The sequence below is a fragment of the Melanotaenia boesemani genome, chromosome 3 (genome assembly GCF_017639745.1).
Source record: "Melanotaenia boesemani isolate fMelBoe1 chromosome 3, fMelBoe1.pri, whole genome shotgun sequence".
In the NCBI taxonomy this organism is placed as follows: domain Eukaryota; kingdom Metazoa; phylum Chordata; class Actinopteri; order Atheriniformes; family Melanotaeniidae; genus Melanotaenia; species Melanotaenia boesemani.
Genome location: NC_055684.1, coordinates 12,819,977 through 12,846,919, shown reverse-complemented (window position 1 = coordinate 12,846,919; position 26,943 = coordinate 12,819,977). Strand labels below are relative to the sequence as shown.

The 26,943-nt window shown below is 46.9% G+C and overlaps 1 protein-coding gene and 9 non-coding genes across 12 annotated transcripts; 5 read left to right on the top strand and 5 right to left on the bottom strand.

Moving 5' to 3' along the window:
• Positions 1-14,108: 14,108 nt before the first annotated feature.
• On the bottom strand, positions 14,109-23,446 carry LOC121636298. 3 transcript variants are annotated; one of them, XM_041979693.1, is made up of 10 exons: positions 22,447-22,464; positions 22,286-22,356; positions 20,610-20,686; positions 20,449-20,519; positions 18,710-18,828; positions 16,892-16,968; positions 16,731-16,801; positions 15,033-15,109; positions 14,872-14,942; positions 14,109-14,437 (listed from the first exon to the last, which is right to left on the bottom strand). In XM_041979693.1, the coding sequence occupies exons 2-10, from the start codon at positions 22,286-22,288 to the stop codon at positions 14,329-14,331; spliced, it is 675 nt and encodes a 224-aa protein (XP_041835627.1). In that variant the 5' UTR covers positions 22,289-22,356; positions 22,447-22,464; the 3' UTR covers positions 14,109-14,328. The 3 variants fall into 3 exon arrangements, with proteins under 3 accessions (XP_041835627.1, XP_041835626.1, XP_041835628.1); XM_041979692.1 differs by lacking the exons at positions 16,731-16,801; positions 20,449-20,519 and adding exons at positions 18,591-18,661; positions 23,236-23,248 and having other exon boundaries at positions 14,379-14,437; positions 16,850-16,968; positions 18,752-18,828; positions 20,568-20,686; positions 22,447-22,523; XM_041979694.1 differs by lacking the exons at positions 14,109-14,437; positions 14,872-14,942; positions 16,731-16,801; positions 22,286-22,356 and adding an exon at positions 23,236-23,446 and having other exon boundaries at positions 15,068-15,109; positions 16,850-16,968; positions 22,405-22,523.
• On the top strand, positions 15,318-15,436 carry LOC121637571. The gene has a single exon (XR_006009882.1). It is a non-coding gene; the product is annotated as a 5S ribosomal RNA (ribosomal RNA).
• LOC121637583 lies at positions 16,565-16,683 on the bottom strand. Its single transcript, XR_006009894.1, has one exon. It is a non-coding gene; the product is annotated as a 5S ribosomal RNA (ribosomal RNA).
• On the top strand, positions 17,177-17,295 carry LOC121637570. The gene has a single exon (XR_006009881.1). It is a non-coding gene; the product is annotated as a 5S ribosomal RNA (ribosomal RNA).
• LOC121637579 lies at positions 18,424-18,543 on the bottom strand. The gene has a single exon (XR_006009890.1). It is a non-coding gene; the product is annotated as a 5S ribosomal RNA (ribosomal RNA).
• LOC121637569 lies at positions 19,037-19,155 on the top strand. Its single transcript, XR_006009880.1, has one exon. It is a non-coding gene; the product is annotated as a 5S ribosomal RNA (ribosomal RNA).
• LOC121637572 lies at positions 20,283-20,401 on the bottom strand. The gene has a single exon (XR_006009883.1). It is a non-coding gene; the product is annotated as a 5S ribosomal RNA (ribosomal RNA).
• Positions 20,895-21,013, top strand: LOC121637568. The gene has a single exon (XR_006009879.1). It is a non-coding gene; the product is annotated as a 5S ribosomal RNA (ribosomal RNA).
• Positions 22,120-22,238, bottom strand: LOC121637560. The gene has a single exon (XR_006009872.1). It is a non-coding gene; the product is annotated as a 5S ribosomal RNA (ribosomal RNA).
• LOC121637567 lies at positions 22,732-22,850 on the top strand. Its single transcript, XR_006009878.1, has one exon. It is a non-coding gene; the product is annotated as a 5S ribosomal RNA (ribosomal RNA).
• Positions 23,447-26,943: the final 3,497 nt, after the last annotated feature.

The following is a 26,943-nucleotide window of genomic DNA, read 5'->3' as shown; positions in this document are numbered from 1 at the left end:
TTTAATAACCACCAAGATTGTGAATGTTGTCCCATTCTGGTCTGATGCAGGATTCTAGTTGCTCAGCAGTTCTGGACCTTCGTTGCTGGATTTTTGGTTTCATGATGCTCCAAGTGTTTTCTATTGGTGAAAGGTCTGGACTGCAGGCAGGCCAGTTCAGCAGCCGGACTCTTCTCCTGTGAAGCCATGCTGCTGTGAGGTTGTCTGGATGGCAGCAGATGTTGCTGGAGCTTTTGCAGATATGAAAGTACATTTTCTCATCTCAGCTGCACATTTTCATCCATCTGACCCCAGAACAGGTTTCCACTTTGCTTCAGACCATTTTAAATGAGTTTTGGACCAGAGAAGACGGCGGTCGTGTTCAGATGTGGCTTCTTCTTTGCATGATCAAGCTGTAACCTGCATTTGTGGAACATTTAGAGTGAACTGTGTTCACAGACAGTGATTTCTGGAAGTCTTCCTGAATCCATGCCGTGATTTCCAGTAGAGAGTCATGTCTGTTTTTAATGCAGTGTTGCCTGCAGGCCCATTTATCACCAGCATCTAGTTTAGACCTTCATCCTTGCCCCATATGCACAGATTCCTCCTGATTTTCTGAATCTTTTGTTGACATTATACACTGTTGAAGGTGGGATCGTCATAATATTGAGGAACATTTTTTAATTGTTCCACAATTGTTAGAAGTTTGTCTCAGATTGATGAAGCTCTGTCTATCTTTACATGCGAGCAGCTCTTCCTCTCTAAAATGCTCCTTTTATACCCAGTCTTGTTACTAACCTGATGCCAGTTAACCTAATTAGTTGTCAAATCCTCCTTCAGTTGTTTTTGATTTGTACTTTTTCAGCATTTTGTTGCCCCTGTTCCAACCTATTTTAGATCTTTTGCTGCCATCAGATTCAAAATTAACTAATATTTTCCATAAAATGGTGAAATGTCTCAGTTTCAACCTCTGCTATGTCGTTTATGTTCTATTGGGAATAAAATATGGATAGATGAGATTAGCAAATTTTTGCATTCTGTTTTATTTATGTTGTAAGCAGTGTCCCAAATCTTTTGTGATTAAGGTTCGAAAACTGAGGGACAAAATGACTACTCTGGGATTGTAACTCGTGGAACTTGAACCTACCACCAATCAGTAGTGAAGATGAATTTTGGATGGTAGGTAAACATCTTCATGAATCAAACAAAGAGTTCCAGCTGCCCTTAGTTTAAGCACTTTGGGTCATCATTATCTAGATGTCTGAGAATCTGCATAGAATGACAGCCTTAATGGAAATTTACTGTAGTTTTTATATATAAAACACAGAATGACCCAGAGTAAAAGGATAGAATTATAATATATTATGTGTACCGGTAGTTCACAAAAAACAGAAAAATGACCTTTATTACTCAGCACCATATTCGTCAAGTTGATATGATTGGAATGACTTTAAATAAGCGGGAACTACTTCATCAGAATAATCTAAACTAAATGTTTGTCTGAAACCAAGAGCAAAAAATGTATTATTAATACTGCTGAAATAAGAAAGGGTTTCCTCAGAATAATTTACTAAACTTTTAAAGTTATTGCATAATTATACAGTCACTAAACCAAACCATACTATCAGGTAAAGTGTTGTTGAGTCATAAAAGTGACTGAGCATGTGCTCATTTTTCCAATAATGATTGACTGTAATGCTGAAACAGACAGATGCTGCCCTCTGCTGTTCAGTAAGAAAAAGTGCATTTTGATTCATAAAGCTTACGCTGCTTTTATTCAGTAAAGCCCGATGTTGAGACATTTACACTTGATGGATTTATTTAATGCAAATTATAGATGGTATTCTTAGCAAACTGACACAACCGATGCTGTAGTTCCTAAAGGCAGTTGTAGCAATTCCAGTTACCTGCTTCACCTCAAAATGTCCCTCTAAGTCAGTTCTACAACCACAATTAGAATCCAGGCAAATTTCTAAAGGAGTGGAGACCCTACACTGACTCTGACAGCCAATAAACCAAACAGAAGGAGTGGATGCCCTGAATTAAATTGTGTTAAAACAAGAAAAGCAGTCTACAACCTCAAAACTGCAGAATTAATTAGACTGGTTAAATATGTCCAGCAGATGGCAGCGTTGTCTAAATATTGTCTTTTGTTAGCTTTTATTTTTCACCACCATTCAGCATCCAACTCTGCTCACCATTTACTGAGTTTAATTGGTTTGAAGCGCTCACGTTCACATTGGTTACACCAGAAACGGATGTGTGACACTCGTGAGTAAGACCCGTGGAGCTTGTGGTGACTAATCCTTGTTAACATTAATTGTGATTCCCCCACATGGTGCAGTCAGTGACACCATCAAGAACACACAACTGGTAGCTGTTTCTGTCTATCTACCTGTATTGTCTGCACACAGAAAGTTTAGTTTAAACCTCGTGGCAGGTAGACTCAGTATACCCCCCGGTAGTTTCTCTGGGAATTGAAGAGTCAAGTTTCATGAATTGCAGCCTTGTTTGATTAGAAAAGTGAAAGCAAAGTGTCCTCTTCCTCTTTAACAAGTTGGAATCTTCCAGTCAATGAAATTAAAGTATGTCTGTGCCCGATGAAATAACATGACATGCATGCACAGATGTCCCTCAGTTTCTCATTTCCATGTTTTTGAAAAGTTTGGTGTGCAGTAATGACCTATTAGTCTGTATCTCACACCAAGGATGCGCTCAGCTGGTAAATCAGCAGAGCTTGTTCCTAAAATGTTTATTTACTTCCCTACTCCAAAATCTTGTCTCTCTTCACCTCTCTAGATTAAATCTAGATAGAAAAAACAAGACAGTCTGCAGACTTTTAGTTTTATCACCTAAAAACAAACAAACAAACAAACAAACAAAAAATCTGTATTTAGTGGGTGGCCTTGTGTTATGGCATAATTTGCATCGTTTCTTTGCATGAAAAGAAAACTTGAACTGGACTAAACTGAAATAACTTGAAGGCAGCTTAAAATGTTTCTTGTGTCCAGGGTGAGAGAAGAAACTTGGCTGCATGTGTGTTTTCTTAGAACCCTCAAACATGAATCTATACTCACTGCCCAGCATCACATACCACTCATCACATATTTGGTGTATAAATAAGAAGATGTAGCCTATAAAAAGCCTTATACCAAGATGTGGTGGAGCACTTAGTTGATTTAAAGTAGATCCTACTACAGCTGAATGAATGAATGCACTGAATCAGCTTCATGTTTCATGGGCCCGGTTCAGAATGCTGTGAGATAAATGGACTAGATCCCTTTGTGCTTAAAGTGATATTTCTTTGAAGTTGAACGTAAACTTCCCTGCAGCAGTCAGACAGAGGCTAGGATTAGTTAGATTATGTACTATTTCTTTTAATTGAATATGCACACCAAATCAGCCCTAAATCAAGACTAATACCTGATTCAGAACATTATTTCAGCTCCATGGCCTTAATTAGTTTTGACCTGTTCGCTCCAGGCCCACACCCAGGAGGACCAGACCAGCCCATCCAGCCACCCACCATGGGTCTGCATGCTGTTCTGATGTCGGAAGAAACAAGCTTGATGTAATCATTTTAGCAGCAGGAGCACTGCAGTGCACAGATTTAAGAGTTCAGATAGTTGCAGTCTCTGCAGAGCTTCCATCATTGCACTGATTCAACAGAAAGAAACTCAGCATGACATTTTTGAGGCATTTTAACTCCACAGGATTGTTAGGTTTTACATTTGTACACATAATACAGTTTAAAGCACTATAAAAAATCTGCAAGAGTAGCTGTTATTGTGGCTGGTCTACAAAGTATCAAGAGTGAGATCAAAATTAGGGTATGATTATCTTATTTTAAGTTGTTGCCTTTTTCTGGTAAATGATTTTTTAAAGTGATGAGTGTTACGACCCCTTCTTCTTTTGTGGCTTTGTTAATTATGTTTGTGTGCAGGTGCAGCTGGAGTATTCGGCGGGGCGTATATAAGACCCGCCTACAATCGGCCTGCTCTCTTCTTTCTTTGCTCCGCTCCCAGGCCGGACCTGCGCCGTTGCACCTCGCGTTTGTGTTTGGTTTAGTTCTACATCATACAACACTGCCTGCATTATATTTGTACACACAACCAAGCACGCCCTGACATTACTGATATTGCAGACAATCACACTTCATGATTATATTATTTTGTCTTAAGTTTTGGTTTAATAAATAATTATAATTGGTTTTCTTGGTTGTTCGGCGTTGTTTTGTTATAACCGTACGGCTGGTTGTAACAAATGGGGGCTCGTCCTTCTTGTTCTCGGGTTTTTGTGTTCTCGTTGGGTGCGCCGTGGTTGTTCTTTTGAGTGTGCGTTGGGTGGTTTGTTTTGGTTGTTCTTTGTTTGGTGTTTGGCGCCTGCGGCTGTCTTTGTTGGCGGAGGGAAGAGCCCGCGGTGACGTCGTTGGCTGGGAGTGGAGTTTCGTTTGGCCGGGGTGAGTTGATTGCTTTTTGCGGCTTAGCCGGTCGGTTGCAGGCTCGGTGCCCCGGTTAGGTGTGGAGACGTTGCTCCTTTGGGCTTCGTCTGTGTTTTTTTTTGTTAGTGTCGCGGGGACGCGGTTAGTGTTCGCTGCGCCAGCAGTGATCTCGGGGGCACGTCCGCGGGGTTTGAGGGGGTGATCTGTGTAGATTGCCTCGCGTCCCCGCTGGTTTTCAGTGCGTAAGTACCCGCCGCTGGCCTGCGTGAAGACTAGGGTTGAGCTTGGTGTTAGGTTAGGTAAGTTTTGTTAGGCAGGTGTGGTAGCGGGGCATTGGGTCTGCTGCTGTTTGTTGGTGCCGTTTTTGCCGTTTGGCCTGCGGTGTTTGTGTTGTGTGGGGAAATCATGGTGACTGTGTCGGAGTTTTTTCGCTCTCCTTCGCTGGAATTTTTGGAGGAGTGTACAAAGGATCAGCTGCTGGAGATTGGTCGTTATTATGGCGTTGAGATTGATAGCAAACGTCTTAAGGAGAATTTTAAGGCCATCCTGATTGCCAATTTGACGGAGAAAGGTGTTTTTTTGGCTAAGCCTCCGTCGGATTCTTTGCCGGGTGCAGCTTCGCTGACGCCGGGTGCGGTTTCGTTACCGCCGGGTTTGACGTTTGAGCAGCAAAGGGAATTGCTGCGCTTACAGTTTGAGATTGAACGCGTGAAGCTGGAGTCAATAAGGGAAAGCAGGCACAGTGACGCTGCGGTGCGCTCGTTGTCGGGTTCCTCTGCTGCCGACACTTTTGATGTTCTTGGTAACTTGCGCCTTTTGCCTCAGTTTCAGGAGAACGATCCGGACTCTTTTTTCCTGATTTTCGAGCGGTTGGCCCACGCACGTAAGTGGGACAGTTCGGCGCGCGCTCTGTTGTTGCAGTGCGTTCTGGTGGGCCGCGCTCAGGAGGCGTTTTCTGTGCTGTCCGTGTCGGATAGCCAGGATTATGTTAAGGTGAAGGCGGCTGTTTTGCAGGCTTATGAGCTGGTGCCTGAGGCATACCGACAGCGGTTTCGGTCTTGCGGAAAGGCCGCTGGGCAGAGTTATCTCGAGTTTGCTCGGGATTTGAAGTTGCATTTCACGCGCTGGTGCTCAGCTGCGAAAGTGGCTGATTTTGAGCGGCTGTGTGAGTTGATTCTCTTGGAACAGCTGAAGGATTCGGTGCCGTGTGTGGTTGCCACGTACATCTGTGAGCAAAAGGCCGAGACGGTGGCTGTGGCTGCGGCGCTGGCGGATGACTATGTTTTGACTCATAAGTCCCAGTTTCTGTATAGTGATGGGCCTTCTCCGGGTAGTGGGCGTGGTGAGTGCCGAGCTGCGTCCGTGCGTCGTGGGGATGTGTCGTCTGACGCGCGTGCCGGGGCGGACGTGTGCCACTACTGCCGTGAGAGGGGCCACTGGAAGGGGGATTGTCCTGTGTTGTCATCTAGGGGGAAAACCTCGGCACAGAATGTTAATCCGACCGCGTTTGCAGATCCGGGTGGTTCTCCTGTTGCCGCGGCTGGAGTGTGCACTTCATTTCCTTTGCATGTCCCCGACGCGCTGGATTCGTATGCCCCTTTTATTCGGACTGGGTTCGTGTCCTTGACAGGTGGCGCGAAGACTCCTATTCGGATTCTGAGAGACACGGGTGCGTATGATTCGTATGTCGTGGGTTCGGTCCTCCCGTTCTCTTCCCGTTCGGCTACTGGTGATTATGTTGTGGGTCGTGGCATGGGCTTGACGACGTTGCCTACTCCGTTGCATAGAGTGGTTTTGGACTGTGAGCTGGTGCGTGGGGAAGTGTCTGTGGGCGTGCGGGCCGCGTTGCCCGTGGATGGAATTCATTTTATTTTGGGGAATGGCCTGGCGGGCGGCCGTGTTTGGTCTGCTGATCCCTTCTTGCTGCGCGCTGCCGGTTCGCTTGTTGGTGACAGTGGTGTTCGTGTGACAGCCTCCCCTGTGGTTGCGCTGTGTCCGTCTGTTCAGGGGGGTGGGTTGTCTCCGCCTCCTAGGGTGTTTCCAGCGTGTGCCGATATGCGTGCTATGTGCGCGGCTTCGCTGGATGCGGTCGCTGTGAGGGAGGACGTTGCTTTGTCTGTGGCAGATTTTCCTCTTGAGGTGTCTCACGAGGAGTTGGTCCGGGAACAGCGTGCTGATCCGTCTTTGACAGTGGCCTTTGGTCTGGCTGTCCCAGGGGCGGCAATAGCAAGCGTGGCGAGTGGGTACTTTGTGCATGATGGTTTATTGTTTCGGAAGTGGACATTTGGGGGCGACCGGGCGCGTGAGGTTGTGTTTCAGCTGGTGGTTCCATCTATATTTCGCACTGTTGTCCTCGGAGTTGCTCATGACGACTCTGGTCATTTTGGTGTGCGGAAAACATATTTGCATCTCCGCAGGCATTTTTTCTGGCCGGGGGCGAAAAAAGATGTGTCTGCTTTTCTTAAAACGTGCCGGGTCGTCCGTTCCGGTGCCGGATGACCCCTGCTGTGTTCGGTCGAGGGCTCCTGTGGTTCGGTCTGTGGGTTCCCTGGTGTGTGGTGGTTGCCCTGTTTCTCACCTTCTCTTCCCCTTTAGGTGCCGGTGGAGGTGATGGTGAGGGTAAATTTGGTTGGGTGTTTGTACACGTTTGTTTTTGTTTTGGTTTTGTTTCGGTGGTTCACGGGGATGACTCCCCATGACCCCCGTTTTTATGGGGGGTGGTGTTACGACCCCTTCTTCTTTTGTGGCTTTGTTAATTATGTTTGTGTGCAGGTGCAGCTGGAGTATTCGGCGGGGCGTATATAAGACCCGCCTACAATCGGCCTGCTCTCTTCTTTCTTTGCTCCGCTCCCAGGCCGGACCTGCGCCGTTGCACCTCGCGTTTGTGTTTGGTTTAGTTCTACATCATACAACACTGCCTGCATTATATTTGTACACACAACCAAGCACGCCCTGACATTACTGATATTGCAGACAATCACACTTCATGATTATATTATTTTGTCTTAAGTTTTGGTTTAATAAATAATTATAATTGGTTTTCTTGGTTGTTCGGCGTTGTTTTGTTATAACCGTACGGCTGGTTGTAACATGAGTCAGTAGCATGCCGGTCAGCAGGGCGAATGAAGATTTCATTACTCATCAGGGTAAAAAATATGCATTTTAAATGACTTATTAATAAGAATACAAAGGTTTGTCTCGTAAAACTCAGCCCCCTTGTGGTGACAATTTTCAAAGAACAAAGTCACAAAGTCCACCTTTAAACTTCACTTTTGTTTGTTAGGTTGCCTTCAAGCGCTTAAGCCAGCTTGAAAGGTTCTGGTAATTAACTATTTAACTCTTTCAGTTTAGATGTTAAAAATGATTTTTTTTAACAGTTGAGGTTTTACTGATGGGATACTGAGATCAACACTTTTTTTTTTTTATTTAAAATGCATTTTATTCAAATTATCTTTTTTAAAAGTTCCTACTGTAGTGCATGCTTGCGTGGCACTTTTCAACTTTCTGCCATGAACTGAGTCATAACAGCAGGTTTGACAGTCTAATCTGACTCCATTTGCAATAAGTGTTTGAGTTAGTGATGTTTCACACTTTTCTGTCAGGTCCCATAATCTGTAACTGGCCTTTTTCACTGCTGTGGCAGGTTAATGCCGTATCTTTCCCTTTACAAATGTTCTTCAGTGTGCATGCTTCTTTAAAAAGAACTTATCAGATGGTAATCATTTGTTCCTGCATTCAGAGGCTTTTCTCAGGCTGGTTGCAACACTGATGTGTTTGAACACAGCGCTGCATAGAAGAATCTTTTGGGGATTCAGTAATACAAGATTTAATATGGTACACAATTCAACTTTGATTTTTCTTCACAAAATGTTGGATTAGTTTATTTGTGAGTGCTGGAGCTTGGCCTGTGACCAGCCTCCTGAGCAAACACACGATTGCAGGTGCACCATATGTTAATGGTTTGAATAGTTGCAGTGTAAATCTATCTGACTCGACTGCTTCAAACACACTAAGAGCTTAAACACATGCCCCCTGTTCTGTGATGGCCTAACTGCCTTCTTTGTTTTTTCTTTTTCTTTATCTCATTCTGTCTTTATCCAGTTTTCAAAAACAATTCATCATAATCTACTATTTTATTTTTCTCTTTTTTCTGACTGATTCATCAGTATCAGCCCTTCTTTCTTAAAAGTTTATGCAAACATTACTGAAGCACACAAACTTTTTGTTTTTCTTATTTAAAAAGACACTTTTTGCTGTAAAATTTAGTGTCCCGGTTTGATGAAAGGTATTTTTTTTTCTAATTTGAAGACAATCAGATGTAACGATAGATGTTAAAAATGTCTTAAGTAAGAACTTGATGAAAGTTATGTTGACATGATATAACGTGTAGGTACTTAAAGGTAGACTGAGTAAAGTACATATTTATTTGTTGTCCATCCACTGGACATCTGTTGCCTAATGTCCAAAGGGCGCATATGCACAAACATGTGCATAATGGCTCATCAGCTGCTTTAGGTTCCCAAGGGCAATCCTTCTGGAACACAAGATCACAACAGTCTTCACAGTATCATTGCTGTTTATTTTGCTAGTTAAACTAGACCTTAAGTTCTTTCTAACAAACCCCTGATTGTCTTTATGTGCAAAGTGCTCTTGTTAATGACCCCGTGCATAAAGTGAAAATGTCTTCAGCAGCCTGACCTTGTCCCTGGTGCACTCATTCTCTTGTAATTTTCTGATCGTGCAGAGAGAGGAATCTCAGGTGTGGGCTCATTTGAATATGATTTGTGTATTTTTTTTTTTTTTTATCTTTTATTATAAAAGTACAAAAGAATACAACAACACATGAATAACACACAAGAAGGCACATTACAAAATCAAACAGGACATGGCTGGAAATGGAGGTCAAGGCGTAGGCCGGACACAGACAGGAAGGTGTTGTCCCAGAGGAAAGCCGCCTGGAACTGGTCACGGTCCGCATGAAACAACGTCCGGAGGTACAAGACCACAAAGCGACGAAAGAAGCACCACGGCTCTGCTCGCCACCCCTCAAACAGCACCAGATTACGGGAGAGGTAGCACACGTGCTGCGCCGCCGCCAGGACGAAATTAACCAGGCATGTATTACACCCAGGAAGGGCATCAGACGTAAAGCCAAACAGGAGGCCACAGGCACCCCACACCGCACGACCAACAGCTGGCGGAGACGGCAGTGGAACGAAGCCAGTAGCGGACATGTCAGGACCAGATGCTCGAGAGTCTCAGGACCCGACGTACACCGAGGGCAGTCTCGCGACCACCGTGCGCCATCAATCTGATATAAAACCAACGCAGTAAACACGAGGCGATGCCGGATCTTGAAGTCCGTGTCCAGACACGCCGGGGGAACGAACGGGCTCATCATGGACCCCCACACCTCCCGAACCGAAATTGGGCCAAACCAAGTTGACCAGCAGCGAAGACACGGTAGATGCAACGTGTCGGGAGCTCCAACAAAGACTTCGTCGCCCGACCCACCACCAACTGGAAAGAAGGTACAGGGTCCACGGCCGGCAACGGCCCCGCCCCAGCACACGCCCAGAACAACCATCCCGGTGGCAGAGCCGGTCACAAAGCGACGTCATCGCACCAGGGCGGAAGCGAATCCCCCGCCGCCGCAACCGCCAAACGACCCCAGGCCCATCCAAGGCCCCCCGACCATCCAACAGGTCTGCCAACATGCAAACACCACCCCGGAGCAGGGACACACACCAAAAACCCGGCCGTCGTGGCGAACGTCCGGGTTCCCCAACAGGGGCTGTCGCATCACTGCAGCCCTGGAACCCACCCACGCTCACAGGTGAGGCGAAAACTGCTGCCAGGCCACCAGGACCTCCCCCCAGAAAGCGCCAAGACCCAGGCAGCAGACGGTTGCCCACACAGATTAAACAGCCCATGACTGCCGCACGCGCCCACCGCCTGCTCAAGGGCCCCATGTCCGAAAAACGCTCCAGGGTCCCGGAGGAAACGGGGCAGACGCACCCGCAGCGCATGTTTCTTCGCCTTGATGTCAACCAGACGGAGCCCACCCAAACGGTAGTCAGCCACGACCGTGGCACGCGCCATCATGATACGCCGCGACCGCCAGACAAACGTCGCCAGAATCCAATGCAGGGTGGCCAGCACTGCTGCCGGCATGGCATGGACAGGCAAGGCATGGATCACCTGTGAGACAACCAGCGCTTTGGCCACAACTGCACGACCCCGAAAGCCCAACGCCCGCATCCGCCACAGGCCCACCGCGGCCCTGACCCTGGCAATGACCCGTGCCCATGTGCGGCCCGCCGCCTCCCGCTCAGAGCCCCCCAGCTGCACCCCCAGGTAGTCAAAGGGGCCCGACTGCACGCGCATCAACGGAACCGCTGGCACGGCCAATGCCGGACCGAAACAGGACACGCTGGACTTGGAGAGATTCACCTTGGCGGCGGAAACGGCGCAGAACTCCTCCACGCGCTCCAGAGCACGCCGAAGACCGGCCACATCCGACACCAGAAGAGATGTATCGTCCGCGTACTGCAGGATCCGCACCTGCCGCCCTGATGGAAAAACGGACCCCCGAATGTCCACGTCGGCGTCGACTAGCGCCGCCAGCGGCTCCATAGCCATCGTGAAAAGCAACGACGACATCGGACAGCCTTGCCGGACGGAACGCCGCAGGGGAAAGGCCTCCGTCAACCACCCATTCACCTTCACGCGGCTAGTCGCAGCGCCATACAACTTCTGCACCCACCCGATGAACCGCAGCCCGAGTCCCAGCCGTCCCATGACCCGCCACAGGAAGCCGTGCTCCACCCGGTCGAACGCCTTCTCGAAGTCCAGGCTCGCAAAGACCCCCCCGGACTGGGCCAGGTTCGCCAGGGCCTCCTTGGCCACCAGGATGGTGTCATAAATCGACCGTCCGGGAAAACCATACGCCTGGCTGGGTCGGACAATCGTGGCCACGACCGCCTTCAGGCGGTTGGCCAAAACCTTGGCCAGGACCTTATAATCCGTGTTAAGCAGACTAATAGGCCGGTAATTGCCGAGAGTCTGGCGATCACCCTTGTTCTTGAACAAAAGCTTAATGACCCCGGCGCAGAAGGAGGGCGGGATGGCAAGGCCGCCAGTCACCCCGCGGTACACCACGAGCAGCAACGGGAGGAGCTGGGCCCGAAATGCCCGATAAAACTCGGCCGTCAACCCGTCCGCCCCGAGACTCTTGTTCCGGCCCAACCCCCCCACCGCCGCCTCGATTTCCGATGCCGTGATCTCCCTATCCATGGCATCACGGTCCCCAGGCGAAATCGACCGCGACAGGCGTGCCAGCAACGGTGAGGGATCAGCCAGATCCCCCTGCTCACCGGCAAACTGCTCCGCGAAGTGGGCATGAACCGCCGCCACGATGCCCCCCTGCTCCGACACCACCTCGCCTCCCTTGTCCAACACCGCGTCGACCACCTGCCTGGCCTGCCGACGCCTCTCGAGGCTGAGAAAATACGCCACCGAGCGCTCACCGGCCACCATCGCGCCCGCCCGGGCCCTGACACACGCACCCTCGCACCGCCGCTGGTCGAGGAGACGCAACCGCTCCGACACTGCGTGCAAGCAGCCGCAGTCGTGCGCCGGGTCCGCCGCCAACCTGTCCTGCTCCTCCTGCAGCCGGGCTCGCAACTGGCGCTCGACCGCGTCGTCTCGCCACCGCTTCTCCGAGCAGTAGCGAACGGTCTTCAGCCTGATCCGCCGCTTCACTCCTTCCCACCACACCAAGGGGGAGTCCGCATACTCGACCTCCTCAGCCACCCGCTCCAGGAACGACGACATGATGGAGACGAAGCGGACATCCCGCACCAAGCTGCCATTAAAACACCAGAGCCGGTCCGCCGGCCGTGGCGGGCACCTCGGCTCAATCACGATGCGCATCATGTCGTGGTCACTGTAGCACGTGCACCTGTACGCCACATGGCGTATCAGCGGCACCACACCCCGCCCGGCCAAACAGAGATCGATCCGCACCTGCTTCAGGGCACCCAGCACCACGGCCCGCCTGGAAAACGTAGCCCGCAAAGGGTTCAACACCCTCCACACGTCAATGATGTCGGCAGCGGCCATGATGTCAAAGAGCGCCGTCCTGCTGACATCAGTACGCCAGACGTTCGCAGCTGAAATGTCCCGCCGCGTCAACGCTACATTGAAATCGCCCACCAGTACAGAATCCACGTCCAGCCATGGCTGCAGGCTCAGAAAGAACGCCCGACGGGCCACCTCCTCATTAGGTGCATAACAATTAAAAAGGCGCACCCGTCGCCGGTCCACCAGAATGTCCAGAACCAGCAGGCGACCCCCCGGGTCAGCGTAAACTACGCACGTATCCCTCGCCATTTCATCGGAGAGTAGAATCGCTACCCCGCATGAGCGTGCAGAGCCATGCGCCATGTAAATGCCCTGCGGCCACCGCTGACGCACCCTCCTCTCTATCCCCACATCCCACCGCGTTTCCTGCAGGCAACAGACATCAAAGGACTGGGAGCAGAAGAAAGCCTCCAGCTTCCGTCTGCTCCGCAACCCACCTACATTAAGTGACATCAACAACATGAAGCAGAGTAGGCTGATACGCGGACCGCCCCTCAGCACGACTGCTTCCGCCTATGCAGCTTCCGCCGCCTGCCGGACAACGTGTCCCCAGTCACCCGCTTTCGCGCCTGCACCAGCTGAAACTCCATGTCGGAGTCGGTCTCAGGGAAAACGCCGGGGGGATCAGGCGTGTCCACGAACAAAGAAGGGCTGTTGGGGAAGGCCACCGCAGCCGCCTCGGCCACGCCCGAAGGGGTCAGCACCGACTCGGGCACGACCTCCACAACGTCTCGTTCCACCATCGAGGCCCCCCCCCCTATCAGCGGTAGGAGCCCCCTTGGCCCGTACCCCAACAGCTTTAATTCCCACTTCACGGGCAGGGCCCATTTTTGGAGCCCCCCCGGCCGGGTCGCCAGCAGGGCCCATTTTTCGAGCCCCCTGGACCCCCGGAACCTGATTGCAGGCGCCTTCCGGCACGGCAGGACCCATTTTTCGAGCCCCCCGGGTCGGGTCTCCAGCAGGACCCACTGTAGGAGCCCCCTGGACCCCCTCAACCTGTTCATGTACACCCCCCGGCGTCCCGGAGGCTGCCTGGTGGGCCCCCTGCTCCACCTGCACGACCTCCTCCCACTCCACAGCTAAGGGCTCGGGCACCGCGCGGTTTGGACGGGGACCGTCCGTGTCCACCAGCTCGGGGACGCAGGCGCAGGCGGCCGCCGGCCGATGGCAGTCCGCGCACCTCTGCCCCACTTCCCCGCACTCCCTGGCGTAATGCCCCTGCCTGCCGCACTTATGACAGAGAAAATCCGGACAGTCACGCACAATGTGTCCCGGCTGCAAGCACAGCCTGCAAACCCGGAGCTGCCTATCGTGGACCACCCTGAAAAACTGGACCCCTGTCGCCGTGTCAAACTTGGCCGAATACGGCAGGGACTGGACCACGTCGGTAAAACGGACCTTCAGGAACCGCGTGCCGTCTGCAATTGACGTGCCCGGCCACATCCTCCTGCGGACGGCGGACACAGACTCCACCCCCCAGCCTCTCAGCTTCTCCAATATTTCTCCATCTGAAATGTAAACGGGCAGATTCAGAAACGACACCACCATCTCGTTATTCAACAACTTGCGACCCACCACTCTGTTATTCCCAATTCGGAACCCGTCCAACAACTTGCTCTTCGCCGCCTCATTGCTCGTCGTGACCTCATACGCCCTCTGTCCGAGCTGTCGACAGCCCAGGATCCCGCCACACACCAGCTTGGTTGAATGCAGCAACTGCTGCACCGTGACAGCTTCTTCCCCCTCGACCTCAATCACCAGCGTCAGGTCTTTGCTATAGGCGACCAGGCCCCCACCGCCTGGCCGGGCCCGGCCCTGCCGCTGCTCCCCGTCCGTTCCCGGCTCAACCATTGTGCCAGCAAAGAGGACCACCTACACAAGCCAAAAGAAAAAGCACACGAGACAGCCTCCCCCCGGACAACGCCACCGGGGGGGGGGGGGGTTAAAGACCACACCCCGCACTCACCTGCTGCAAGGAAAAAGCACCACCAAACTCAGCAAAATACCCAAAGGTCCCACCAAAACAAACAAAACCAAAGCCCAGTGCCAAAAAATCAAACAAACACAAACTGTATCCGAAAAGAGAGCAGAAAGGAAAGAAAACTGTGGAGAAAAGAAGAAAAAGCCGCAAGGAAATGAGACAACTCACCACAAACACCTCTGCTGCTGCTCCTCAGCTCTCACACACCACTCTGCCACTCCTGCAAACCTGGCCCCAATCAGCCAATCGGGCGTGTTCAGGGTGGTATGGCCATAAGCGAGAGAGCCAGGCCTAGACGGCGTTTTTATACTCTATGTGCACTCACCATCTTTTTCTACTGTTTGGAAACAGCAGTAAAGTAGAGGTCCTCCGTCCTGGTCTTCCAGGGCCAGGGTCCTTCTGATTTTTCACATTTTTTATAAAGGTTTCCCTTGGGCAACACACCTGATTGAGATGCTGTTGTTGTGAGCCAGGTGTGTTGCTTGCCAAGTGGGATTGAGCAGCCCATGTTGATCCGTCAGCTTTCTCGCCACTCGTGAAAGTGCGTCTCTCAGACTGGGTGGCTGCAAACAAAGAAGCAGACGTTTGTTCCTTGCTTGTATATTTGTAGTGAAGCTGGACACGCAGTAAGATACATGCAGATTTGTAGCGTGTGAGCATGTTAAATAGCAGCAGAAACCTAGTTTTGCTGTAATAAGCAGAGACAAAGGTGAGTGTGTAAATGCTGCTGCTGGATGACGTAGAAAAGGATATTTTCTCGCCTTTGTTGTCGCTTACGGCCATACCACCCTGAATGTGCCCGATCTCGTCTGATCTCGGAAGCCTAGCAGGGTCGGGCCTGGTCAGTACTTGGATGGGAGACCGCCTGGGAATACCAGGTGCTGTAAGCTTTTGCACCCCTCTCTACAAACTGCAGAGGGCGCTGCTGCTGCAGCATCACTTCCAAACAGCTTCATATTTCACAATGACAAAACCAAAACTTCCACAAACATTACCATTACAAATGCTTCACGTGCTGCTTTAACACAATCTTCGACACTCCGTTTGGAGCTTCTTGCTATATTTATATACACAGGAACACACACTTCGGGTGTGTTCACAAAACTTCTTTTTTACCTGCACCTCGCACATGCACAGCTGTCAGTCTTCATACAGAATCAACAAGAAAATTCTTTATTTCAATCACAGCAGTCACCTGCCACGTAACAACCTCTTTGTGTAGAAGATGTAAATCAGTTTCACTGCTGAGCTCAATGCTAATGCACTCTTTAAAACCATTTATTATTACGTTTTTCTCTGTTACTGTTGCTTCAAACCATGAGAAAAGAAATAAATAATAAATAAATATCCTTTGTAACATTGCATATTATCACAGGGTTGCAAAATGCTTTTGTAGCACCATCTGTGCTACAACCTTTATGATGTCACATTTGCCTGTGCGATGTCAGTGATTGACCTGTGCATGACCATTTTACTACTCTTTTGATGTTATTGTCATCTGTGTGATTTCACACTTGCATCTTTGTTTCGCCTTTATGATGTCATACTCATCTGTGTATGATCTTTGTGGCACCTTTTTTGATGTGAAAGTATCTTTGTGATGTCATTGTTTGATCAGCGTATGATCTTTGTGCCATCTCTACGGTACCACACTAGTCTGCGATTTTTTTTTTGAATTTTGACTTTTTTGTGTTTGCTCATTGATCTTTGTTCCACCTTTATGTCATATTCATCTGTGTGATGTCACCTTTTGATCTGTGTATGTTCTTTGCACCAGCTACTGTGTGATGTCACTGTTTGATCTATTGTGAACTGTAAGCATTTTAACTGAGCTCAGGAATTTTCCTCCCTATTAGTCCAAGTAGATTTCCTAGTTGGTTGACATGAAAGGAAGGCTGACTGTTTGTATTTTGTTTGTGTATTATGAATGATGAGTGAATCAATTTAAAGATAAGTGTGGTGTTTAATTGTTTGTTGCAGCAGCTGCGCCCTCTGCAGTTTGTAGAGACGGGTGCAAAAGCTTACAGCACCTGGTATTCCCAGGCGGTCTCCCATCCAAGTACTGACCAGGCCCGACCATGCTTAGCTTCCGAGATCAGACGAGATCGGGCGTGTTCAGGGTGGTATGGCCATAAGCGAGAGAGCCAGGCCTAGACGGCGTTTTTATACTCTATGTGCACTCACCATCTTTTTCTACTGTTTGGAAACAGCAGTAAAGTAGAGGTCCTCCGTCCTGGTCTTCCAGGGCCAGGGTCCTTCTGATTTTTCACATTTTTTATAAAGGTTTCCCTTGGGCAACACACCTGATTGAGATGCTGTTGTTGTGAGCCAGGTGTGTTGCTTGCCAAGTGGGATTGAGCAGCCCATGTTGATCCGTCAGCTTTCTCTCCACTCGTGAAAGTGCGTCTCTCAGACTGGGTGGCTGCAAACAAAGAAGCAGACGTTTGTTCCTTGCTTGTATATTTGTAGTGAAGCTGGACACGCAGTAAGATACATGCAGATTTGTAGCGTGTGAGCATGTTAAATAGCAGCAGAAACCTAGTTTTGCTGTAATAAGCAGAGACAAAGGTGAGTGTGTAAATGCTGCTGCTGGATGACGTAGAAAAGGATATTTTCTCGCGTTTGTTGTCGCTTACGGCCATACCACCCTGAATGTGCCCGATCTCGTCTGATCTCGGAAGCCTAGCAGGGTCGGGCCTGGTCAGTACTTGGATGGGAGACCGCCTGGGAATACCAGGTGCTGTAAGCTTTTGCACCCCTCTCTACAAACTGCAGAGGGCGCTGCTGCTGCAGCATCACTTCCAAACAGCTTCATATTTCACAATGACAAAACCAAAACTTCCACAAACATTACCATTACAAATGCTTCACGTGCTGCTTTAACACAATCTTCGACACTCCGTTTGGAGCTTCTTGCTATATTTATATACACAGGAACACACACTTCGGGTGTGTTCACAAAACTTCTTTTTTACCTGCACCTCTCACATGCACAGCTGTCAGTCTTCATACAGAATCAACAAGAAAATTCTTTATTTCAATCACAGCAGTCACCTGCCACGTAACAACCTCTTTGTGTAGAAGATGTAAATCAGTTTCACTGCTGAGCTCAATGCTAATGCACTCTTTAAAACCATTTATTATTACGTTTTTCTCTGTTACTGTTGCTTCAAACCAAGAGAAAAGAAATAAATAACAAATAAATATCCTTTGTAACATTGCATATTATCACAGGGTTGCAAAATGCTTTTGTAGCACCATCTGTGCTACAACCTTTATGATGTCACATTTGCCTGTGCGATGTCAGTGATTGACCTGTGCATGACCATTTTACTACTCTTTTGATGTTATTGTCATCTGTGTGATTTCACACTTGCATCTTTGTTTCGCCTTTATGATGTCATACTCATCTGTGTATGATCTTTGTGGCACCTTTTTTGATGTGAAAGTATCTTTGTGATGTCATTGTTTGATCAGCGTATGATCTTTGTGCCATCTCTACGGTACCACACTAGTCTGCGATTTTTTTTTTGAATTTTGATTTTTTTGTGTTTGCTCATTGATCTTTGTTCCACCTTTATGTCATATTCATCTGTGTGATGTCACCTTTTGATCTGTGTATGTTCTTTGCACCAGCTACTGTGTGATGTCACTGTTTGATCTATTGTGAACTGTAAGCATTTTAACTGAGCTCAGGAATTTTCCTCCCTATTAGTCCAAGTAGATTTCCTAGTTGGTTGACATGAAAGGAAGGCTGACTGTTTGTATTTTGTTTGTGTATTATGAATGATGAGTGAATCAATTTAAAGATAAGTGTGGTGTTTAATTGTTTGTTGCAGCAGCTGCGCCCTCTGCAGTTTGTAGAGACGGGTGCAAAAGCTTACAGCACCTGGTATTCCCAGGCGGTCTCCCAATCCAAGTACTGACCAGGCCCGACCATGCTTAGCTTCCGAGATCAGACGAGATCGGGCGTGTTCAGGGTGGTATGGCCATAAGCGAGAGAGCCAGGCCTAGACGGCGTTTTTATACTCTATGTGCACTCACCATCTTTTTCTACTGTTTGGAAACAGCAGTAAAGTAGAGGTCCTCCGTCCTGGTCTTCCAGGGCCAGGGTCCTTCTGATTTTTCACATTTTTTATAAAGGTTTCCCTTGGGCAACACACCTGATTGAGATGCTGTTGTTGTGAGCCAGGTGTGTTGCTTGCCAAGTGGGATTGAGCAGCCCATGTTGATCCGTCAGCTTTCTCGCCACTCGTGAAAGTGCGTCTCTCAGACTGGGTGGCTGCAAACAAAGAAGCAGACGTTTGTTCCTTGCTTGTATATTTGTAGTGAAGCTGGACACGCAGTAAGATACATGCACATTTGTAGCGTGTGAGCATGTTAAATAGCAGCAGAAACCTAGTTTTGCTGTAATAAGCAGAGACAAAGGTGAGTGTGTAAATGCTGCTGCTGGATGACGTAGAAAAGGATATTTTCTCGCCTTTGTTGTCGCTTACGGCCATACCACCCTGAATGTGCCCGATCTCGTCTGATCTCGGAAGCCTAGCAGGGTCGGGCCTGGTCAGTACTTGGATGGGAGACCGCCTGGGAATACCAGGTGCTGTAAGCTTTTGCACCCCTCTCTACAAACTGCAGAGGGCGCTGCTGCTGCAGCATCACTTCCAAACAGCTTCATATTTCACAATGACAAAACCAAAACTTCCACAAACATTACCATTACAAATGCTTCACGTGCTGCTTTAACACAATCTTCGACACTCCGTTTGGAGCTTCTTGCTATATTTATATACACAGGAACACACACTTCGGGTGTGTTCACAAAACTTCTTTTTACCTGCACCTCTCACATGCACAGCTGTCAGTCTTCATACAGAATCAACAAGAAAATTCTTTATTTCAATCACAGCAGTCACCTGCCACGTAACAACCTCTTTGTGTAGAAGATGTAAATCAGTTTCACTGCTGAGCTCAATGCTAATGCACTCTTTAAAACCATTTATTATTACGTTTTTCTCTGTTACTGTTGCTTCAAACCAAGAGAAAAGAAATAAATAACAAATAAATATCCTTTGTAACATTGCATATTATCACAGGGTTGCAAAATGCTTTTGTAGCACCATCTGTGCTACAACCTTTATGATGTCACATTTGCCTGTGCGATGTCAGTGATTGACCTGTGCATGACCATTTTACTACTCTTTTGATGTTATTGTCATCTGTGTGATTTCACACTTGCATCTTTGTTTCGCCTTTATGATGTCATACTCATCTGTGTATGATCTTTGTGGCACCTTTTTTGATGTGAAAGTATCTTTGTGATGTCATTGTTTGATCAGCGTATGATCTTTGTGCCATCTCTACGGTACCACACTAGTCTGCGATTTTTTTTTTGAATTTTGATTTTTTTGTGTTTGCTCATTGATCTTTGTTCCACCTTTATGTCATATTCATCTGTGTGATGTCACCTTTTGATCTGTGTATGTTCTTTGCACCAGCTACTGTGTGATGTCACTGTTTGATCTATTGTGAACTTTAAGCATTTTAACTGAGCTCAGGAATTTTCCTCCCTATTAGTCCAAGTAGATTTCCTAGTTGGTTGACATGAAAGGAAGGCTGACTGTTTGTATTTTGTTTGTGTATTATGAATGATGAGTGAATCAATTTAAAGATAAGTGTGGTGTTTAATTGTTTGTTGCAGCAGCTGCGCCCTCTGCAGTTTGTAGAGACGGGTGCAAAAGCTTACAGCACCTGGTATTCCCAGGCGGTCTCCCATCCAAGTACTGACCAGGCCCGACCATGCTTAGCTTCCGAGATCAGACGAGATCGGGCGTGTTCAGGGTGGTATGGCCATAAGCGAGAGAGCCAGGCCTAGACGGCGTTTTTATACTCTATGTGCACTCACCATCTTTTTCTACTGTTTGGAAACAGCAGTAAAGTAGAGGTCCTCCGTCCTGGTCTTCCAGGGCCAGGGTCCTTCTGATTTTTCACATTTTTTATAAAGGTTTCCCTTGGGCAACACACCTGATTGAGATGCTGTTGTTGTGAGCCAGGTGTGTTGCTTGCCAAGTGGGATTGAGCAGCCCATGTTGATCCGTCAGCTTTCTCTCCACTCGTGAAAGTGCGTCTCTCAGACTGGGTGGCTGCAAACAAAGAAGCAGACGTTTGTTCCTTGCTTGTATATTTGTAGTGAAGCTGGACACGCAGTAAGATACATGCAGATTTGTAGCGTGTGAGCATGTTAAATAGCAGCAGAAACCTAGTTTTGCTGTAATAAGCAGAGACAAAGGTGAGTGTGTAAATGCTGCTGCTGGATGACGTAGAAAAGGATATTTTCTCGCGTTTGTTGTCGCTTACGGCCATACCACCCTGAATGTGCCCGATCTCGTCTGATCTCGGAAGCCTAGCAGGGTCGGGCCTGGTCAGTACTTGGATGGGAGACCGCCTGGGAATACCAGGTGCTGTAAGCTTTTGCACCCCTCTCTACAAACTGCAGAGGGCGCTGCTGCTGCAGCATCACTTCCAAACAGCTTCATATTTCACAATGACAAAACCAAAACTTCCACAAACATTACCATTACAAATGCTTCACGTGCTGCTTTAACACAATCTTCGACACTCCGTTTGGAGCTTCTTGCTATATTTATATACACAGGACAAAACTTCTTTTTTACCTGCACCTCTCACATGCACAGCTGTCAGTCTTCATACAGAATCAACAAGAAAATTCTTTATTTCAATCACAGCAGTCACCTGCCACGTAACAACCTCTTTGTGTAGAAGATGTAAATCAGTTTCACTGCTGAGCTCAATGCTAATGCACTCTTTAAAACCATTTATTATTACGTTTTTCTCTGTTACTGTTGCTTCAAACCAAGAGAAAAGAAATAAATAATAAATAAATATCCTTTGTAACATTGCATATTATCACAGGGTTGCAAAATGCTTTTGTAGCACCATCTGTGCTACAACCTTTATGATGTCACATTTGCCTGTGCGATGTCAGTGATTGACCTGTGCATGACCATTTTACTACTCTTTTGATGTTATTGTCATCTGTGTGATTTCACACTTGCATCTTTGTTTCGCCTTTATGATGTCATACTCATCTGTGTATGATCTTTGTGGCACCTTTTTTGATGTGAAAGTATCTTTGTGATGTCATTGTTTGATCAGCGTATGATCTTTGTGCCATCTCTACGGTACCACACTAGTCTGCGATTTTTTTTTTGAATTTTGATTTTTTTGTGTTTGCTCATTGATCTTTGTTCCACCTTTATGTCATATTCATCTGTGTGATGTCACCTTTTGATCTGTGTATGTTCTTTGCACCAGCTACTGTGTGATGTCACTGTTTGATCTATTGTGAACTGTAAGCATTTTAACTGAGCTCAGGAATTTTCCTCCCTATTAGTCCAAGTAGATTTCCTAGTTGGTTGACATGAAAGGAAGGCTGACTGTTTGTATTTTGTTTGTGTATTATGAATGATGAGTGAATCAATTTAAAGATAAGTGTGGTGTTTAATTGTTTGTTGCAGCAGCTGCGCCCTCTGCAGTTTGTAGAGACGGGTGCAAAAGCTTACAGCACCTGGTATTCCCAGGCGGTCTCCCATCCAAGTACTGACCAGGCCCGACCATGCTTAGCTTCCGAGATCAGACGAGATCGGGCGTGTTCAGGGTGGTATGGCCATAAGCGAGAGAGCCAGGCCTAGACGGCGTTTTTATACTCTATGTGCACTCACCATCTTTTTCTACTGTTTGGAAACAGCAGTAAAGTAGAGGTCCTCCGTCCTGGTCTTCCAGGGCCAGGGTCCTTCTGATTTTTCACATTTTTTATAAAGGTTTCCCTTGGGCAACACACCTGATTGAGATGCTGTTGTTGTGAGCCAGGTGTGTTGCTTGCCAAGTGGGATTGAGCAGCCCATGTTGATCCGTCAGCTTTCTCTCCACTCGTGAAAGTGCGTCTCTCAGACTGGGTGGCTGCAAACAAAGAAGCAGACGTTTGTTCCTTGCTTGTATATTTGTAGTGAAGCTGGACACGCAGTAAGATACATGCAGATTTGTAGCGTGTGAGCATGTTAAATAGCAGCAGAAACCTAGTTTTGCTGTAATAAGCAGAGACAAAGGTGAGTGTGTAAATGCTGCTGCTGGATGACGTAGAAAAGGATATTTTCTCGCCTTTGTTGTCGCTTACGGCCATACCACCCTGAATGTGCCCGATCTCGTCTGATCTCGGAAGCCTAGCAGGGTCGGGCCTGGTCAGTACTTGGATGGGAGACCGCCTGGGAATACCAGGTGCTGTAAGCTTTTGCACCCCTCTCTACAAACTGCAGAGGGCGCTGCTGCTGCAGCATCACTTCCAAACAGCTTCATATTTCACAATGACAAAACCAAAACTTCCACAAACATTACCATTACAAATGCTTCACGTGCTGCTTTAACACAATCTTCGACACTCCGTTTGGAGCTTCTTGCTATATTTATATACACAGGAACACACACTTCGGGTGTGTTCACAAAACTTCTTTTTTACCTGCACCTCTCACATGCACAGCTGTCAGTCTTCATACAGAATCAACAAGAAAATTCTTTATTTCAATCACAGCAGTCACCTGCCACGTAACAACCTCTTTGTGTAGAAGATGTAAATCAGTTTCACTGCTGAGCTCAATGCTAATGCACTCTTTAAAACCATTTATTATTACGTTTTTCTCTGTTACTGTTGCTTCAAACCAAGAGAAAAGAAATAAATAATAAATAAATATCCTTTGTAACATTGCATATTATCACAGGGTTGCAAAATGCTTTTGTAGCACCATCTGTGCTACAACCTTTATGATGTCACATTTGCCTGTGCGATGTCAGTGATTGACCTGTGCATGACCATTTTACTACTCTTTTGATGTTATTGTCATCTATGTGATTTCACACTTGCATCTTTGTTTCGCCTTTATGATGTCATACTCATCTGTGTATGATCTTTGTGGCACCTTTTTTGATGTGAAAGTATCTTTGTGATGTCATTGTTTGATCAGCGTATGATCTTTGTGCCATCTCTACGGTACCACACTAGTCTGCGATTTTTTTTTTGAATTTTGATTTTTTTGTGTTTGCTCATTGATCTTTGTTCCACCTTTATGTCATATTCATCTGTGTGATGTCACCTTTTGATCTGTGTATGTTCTTTGCACCAGCTACTGTGTGATGTCACTGTTTGATCTATTGTGAACTGTAAGCATTTTAACTGAGCTCAGGAATTTTTTTTTTCTGTTAGTTGTTCGTATTGTTCTTTCTCATTGCCTGCTTTTAATCTGCTAGGACCTAAGTACATTTTGTTTTATTATGTACAAATGTGAATTGTGTTTTACCACAAAAAGTTTGTTTTTCGCCAAACTAAGTAAGTGAGTGGTGGATGACTGTGCACAATGTATGTCAGGTACCTTTGAAATTAGATAAGAACACACAAGTTAATTTGCCTCCTACATTGCGATTTGACCTGCGATGTGACTATTGCGCACAAATATATTGCGATGATGCTCAAACGATATATTGTGCAGCCCTAGTGGTAGTGCAAAGTAAACTTACATCGGAATCTTCAGCGTGCTGCAGATCGCTGCAATGGCTGCTTCTCCTTGTTCTTTCACAATCCGTACAATCCTCTCAACAGCATAGAAGAGAGAATTCCACCTTGTAACAATAAAAAAGGATACATTATATTTGTATAGTTGCTTTACATCTGAACAGATTGAAAGGGTTGAAACACGTCTCAAAATGCAAAGTGTACCTTGTTTCCACAAGGCCATCAGGAGCTGGAGTTTTGCAGTGTTCTTCAATTATCTCTGTTAGCTGAGGTGGATCTGCTGCTCTTGTTCCAGAGAGCCTTGCACTTTGCAAACGATGAGCGATGAGAGCTTTATTGTAGATCCGGTCTTCATTCACTGCTTTGACATCACCTGTTGCCACCTGCGCATATCACAAGGACCGTGTTGAGAATAAGTGTTCAAACTTACATGTCATCCCTTTGAATCCATAAACTCAATCAATCATCCACCAGGTTCAGAAGATGACAGGCACAGCGATGGTGCTTTGGCAGTTGGTATTCCAGGCCATCATCCTGCTCCAGCAAGGGGCCGGCTTCAACAGCCTCCATCGTGATCTCTTCACCATCCTCCTCTCCTTATTAATAAAATATTAATTAGCATTCAAGGGTGTTTTTCAAGATAGCCAAACACTTAATAGTATGTCATCTTCACAAACCAATATGATGCAACACTCACCTGATTCATCTGGCTCTGCCCCGAATGGTTCTGCATTGTTGTTTTCAATCATCGACACCGTACACTCTGAAGGCTTTCAGAAAATTGGGACCCACTATCTGTCGTTGTACGCACAATCTTGTCTCTGTATGTGAACTCTAGACAGACAGACGGGTAAAAAAAGGCATAACAGATACAACACCACAGAAAATTTAATGATTGCACACCATAAACAGTTAAGAATCCAGATATTCAGAGTTAAAGGCAAAGTATTAAAATTAATGAATGAATGCAGATGTGACAACAAGCCTAAATATTTAAACTGGTTGGACTCAAGGAAAATGCTACTAAATCTACCAATAGCCTACATACCTGTATGGATCTAGTCAGAGGCATCTGCAAGGCAAGTGACGTTGTGTGTTCCTTTCAGCTGCTTGCATGCTAGGCAGCAGAGCACGGCTGCAGACTTGTAGGATGTAATCAGTGGGCTTTGACACCGATGAAGCCCTTTCTGTTTGCGGGTCCAGCAGTCAGTGGTGGGTCCCTATGAACTCCACATCATGCATCGCCGCCTTGAGATTCTCTTTCATCTCTGTAGTTGCTTTGTCAATTCTGCTCTTCATGGTATTGCGAACCATGACAGATGCGTCGGGTTGGAGGTATTTAATTAGACGTTGAAAACCCTGTTCTTCTACAACACTCAGAGGGTGTAGGAGATTAACCACAAAATCAACAAGACGCTCATCCACACCTTTCTGTGTTACACGAGGTGTATCCCACAGTTTCAGCTGCTTGGGTGTTGCTTGGTCATTCGGATCTTCCTCATGCTTCCTTTTCTGAATAGCTAGCTTGGTGTACTTCTCCAGGTATCTCTCGTGCTTTCTCTAGAGGGGCAAATGTAGGAGAGCCATGTGATACAAAGAGAGTGAAATGATACAAATGTTTGTCAGGGCAGCATTGCCTTTAGCTTATAATGTTAGCCTTATATCATCACCAGCGGTGCACAGAACAATTTTGATCTGGCTCTCAAATTGGGGCGCTGATTTTTTTCACCTATGAGTCATGGGTCAGATAGTTTTTCTGATAAAATGTGATTCAATACAAAATTTGCATTTAAGTAAAATATACAGATTAACATTTGACTTCATAAAATGAAAAGGAACCCCCCCCCCAGTTTCACTATAACTTTACTGCTGTTAACAGTACTGTTTGGCTTTTTTGAATTGTAACAGCAGCACCACCTACCTAAAATCCATTCCCCAGACAATGTTTGTATCCCTAAGAGCAAGAACATGAATTCTAATAGCAATACCGTCTGCACAGTAAGATGTTAGGTATTCAGATAAGCAGTCTAATGTTAGCTTAGCTAACTAGCTAACATGTAGCTAGCGCTAATGACTTACCTTAATGTGTTTCCTGAGGTTTGACGGACTGTTCTTGGAACGCCAATATTTCCTGGGGTTTGGTTTGCACAAGATACAACGCATTCGCCAGGAGTGCTTTTAGCACCAACAAACTCAAAAGCTCTTTCAAATAAGGCCATGGTGCAGCTCCCCAACAGACTGCTCCTGTGACTGAGCGCGATCCTCACCGTGTCCATTTTGTGCAGCTGCTCAAACGTTGGTGGTGTAACAGGTGTGGCGCGGAGTGGCAGACCTGCTCTGACACACACACAATACCGCGCACACTTGTATGCACACCCACAAACAGAGAGACAGGCAGCCTCTCCTCCTGCGTCTTTCAAAACCAAACAGTCCACGCGCATTTGGTTTCGTGGGCCACAAAAAAAAAAGTAACTAGCCTTTTTGGGAAAATGTAAGAGTAGAAGTACCGATATTTATGTTGAAAATGTAACTGAGTAAAAGTCAAAAGTCATCAGATAAATAAATACTTGTAAAAGTACAAAGTACCTGAAAATCTACTTAAGTACTGTAATGGAGTATTTGTACTTCGTTACTTGCCATCTCTGACTGACACTGACAGCAAAGAGTATTATGAGAGCTGCTGGTATGGATCAAACTCACCAGAACTAAAGGAGAAATGGCAGGGAGCCAGATGGACTGTACTGTTGATCATGAGGCTCATGGATCAATACTGAAAGTTCTTGGTTTAGTGTGGAGACCAGCAACTGACGACTTTGTGTT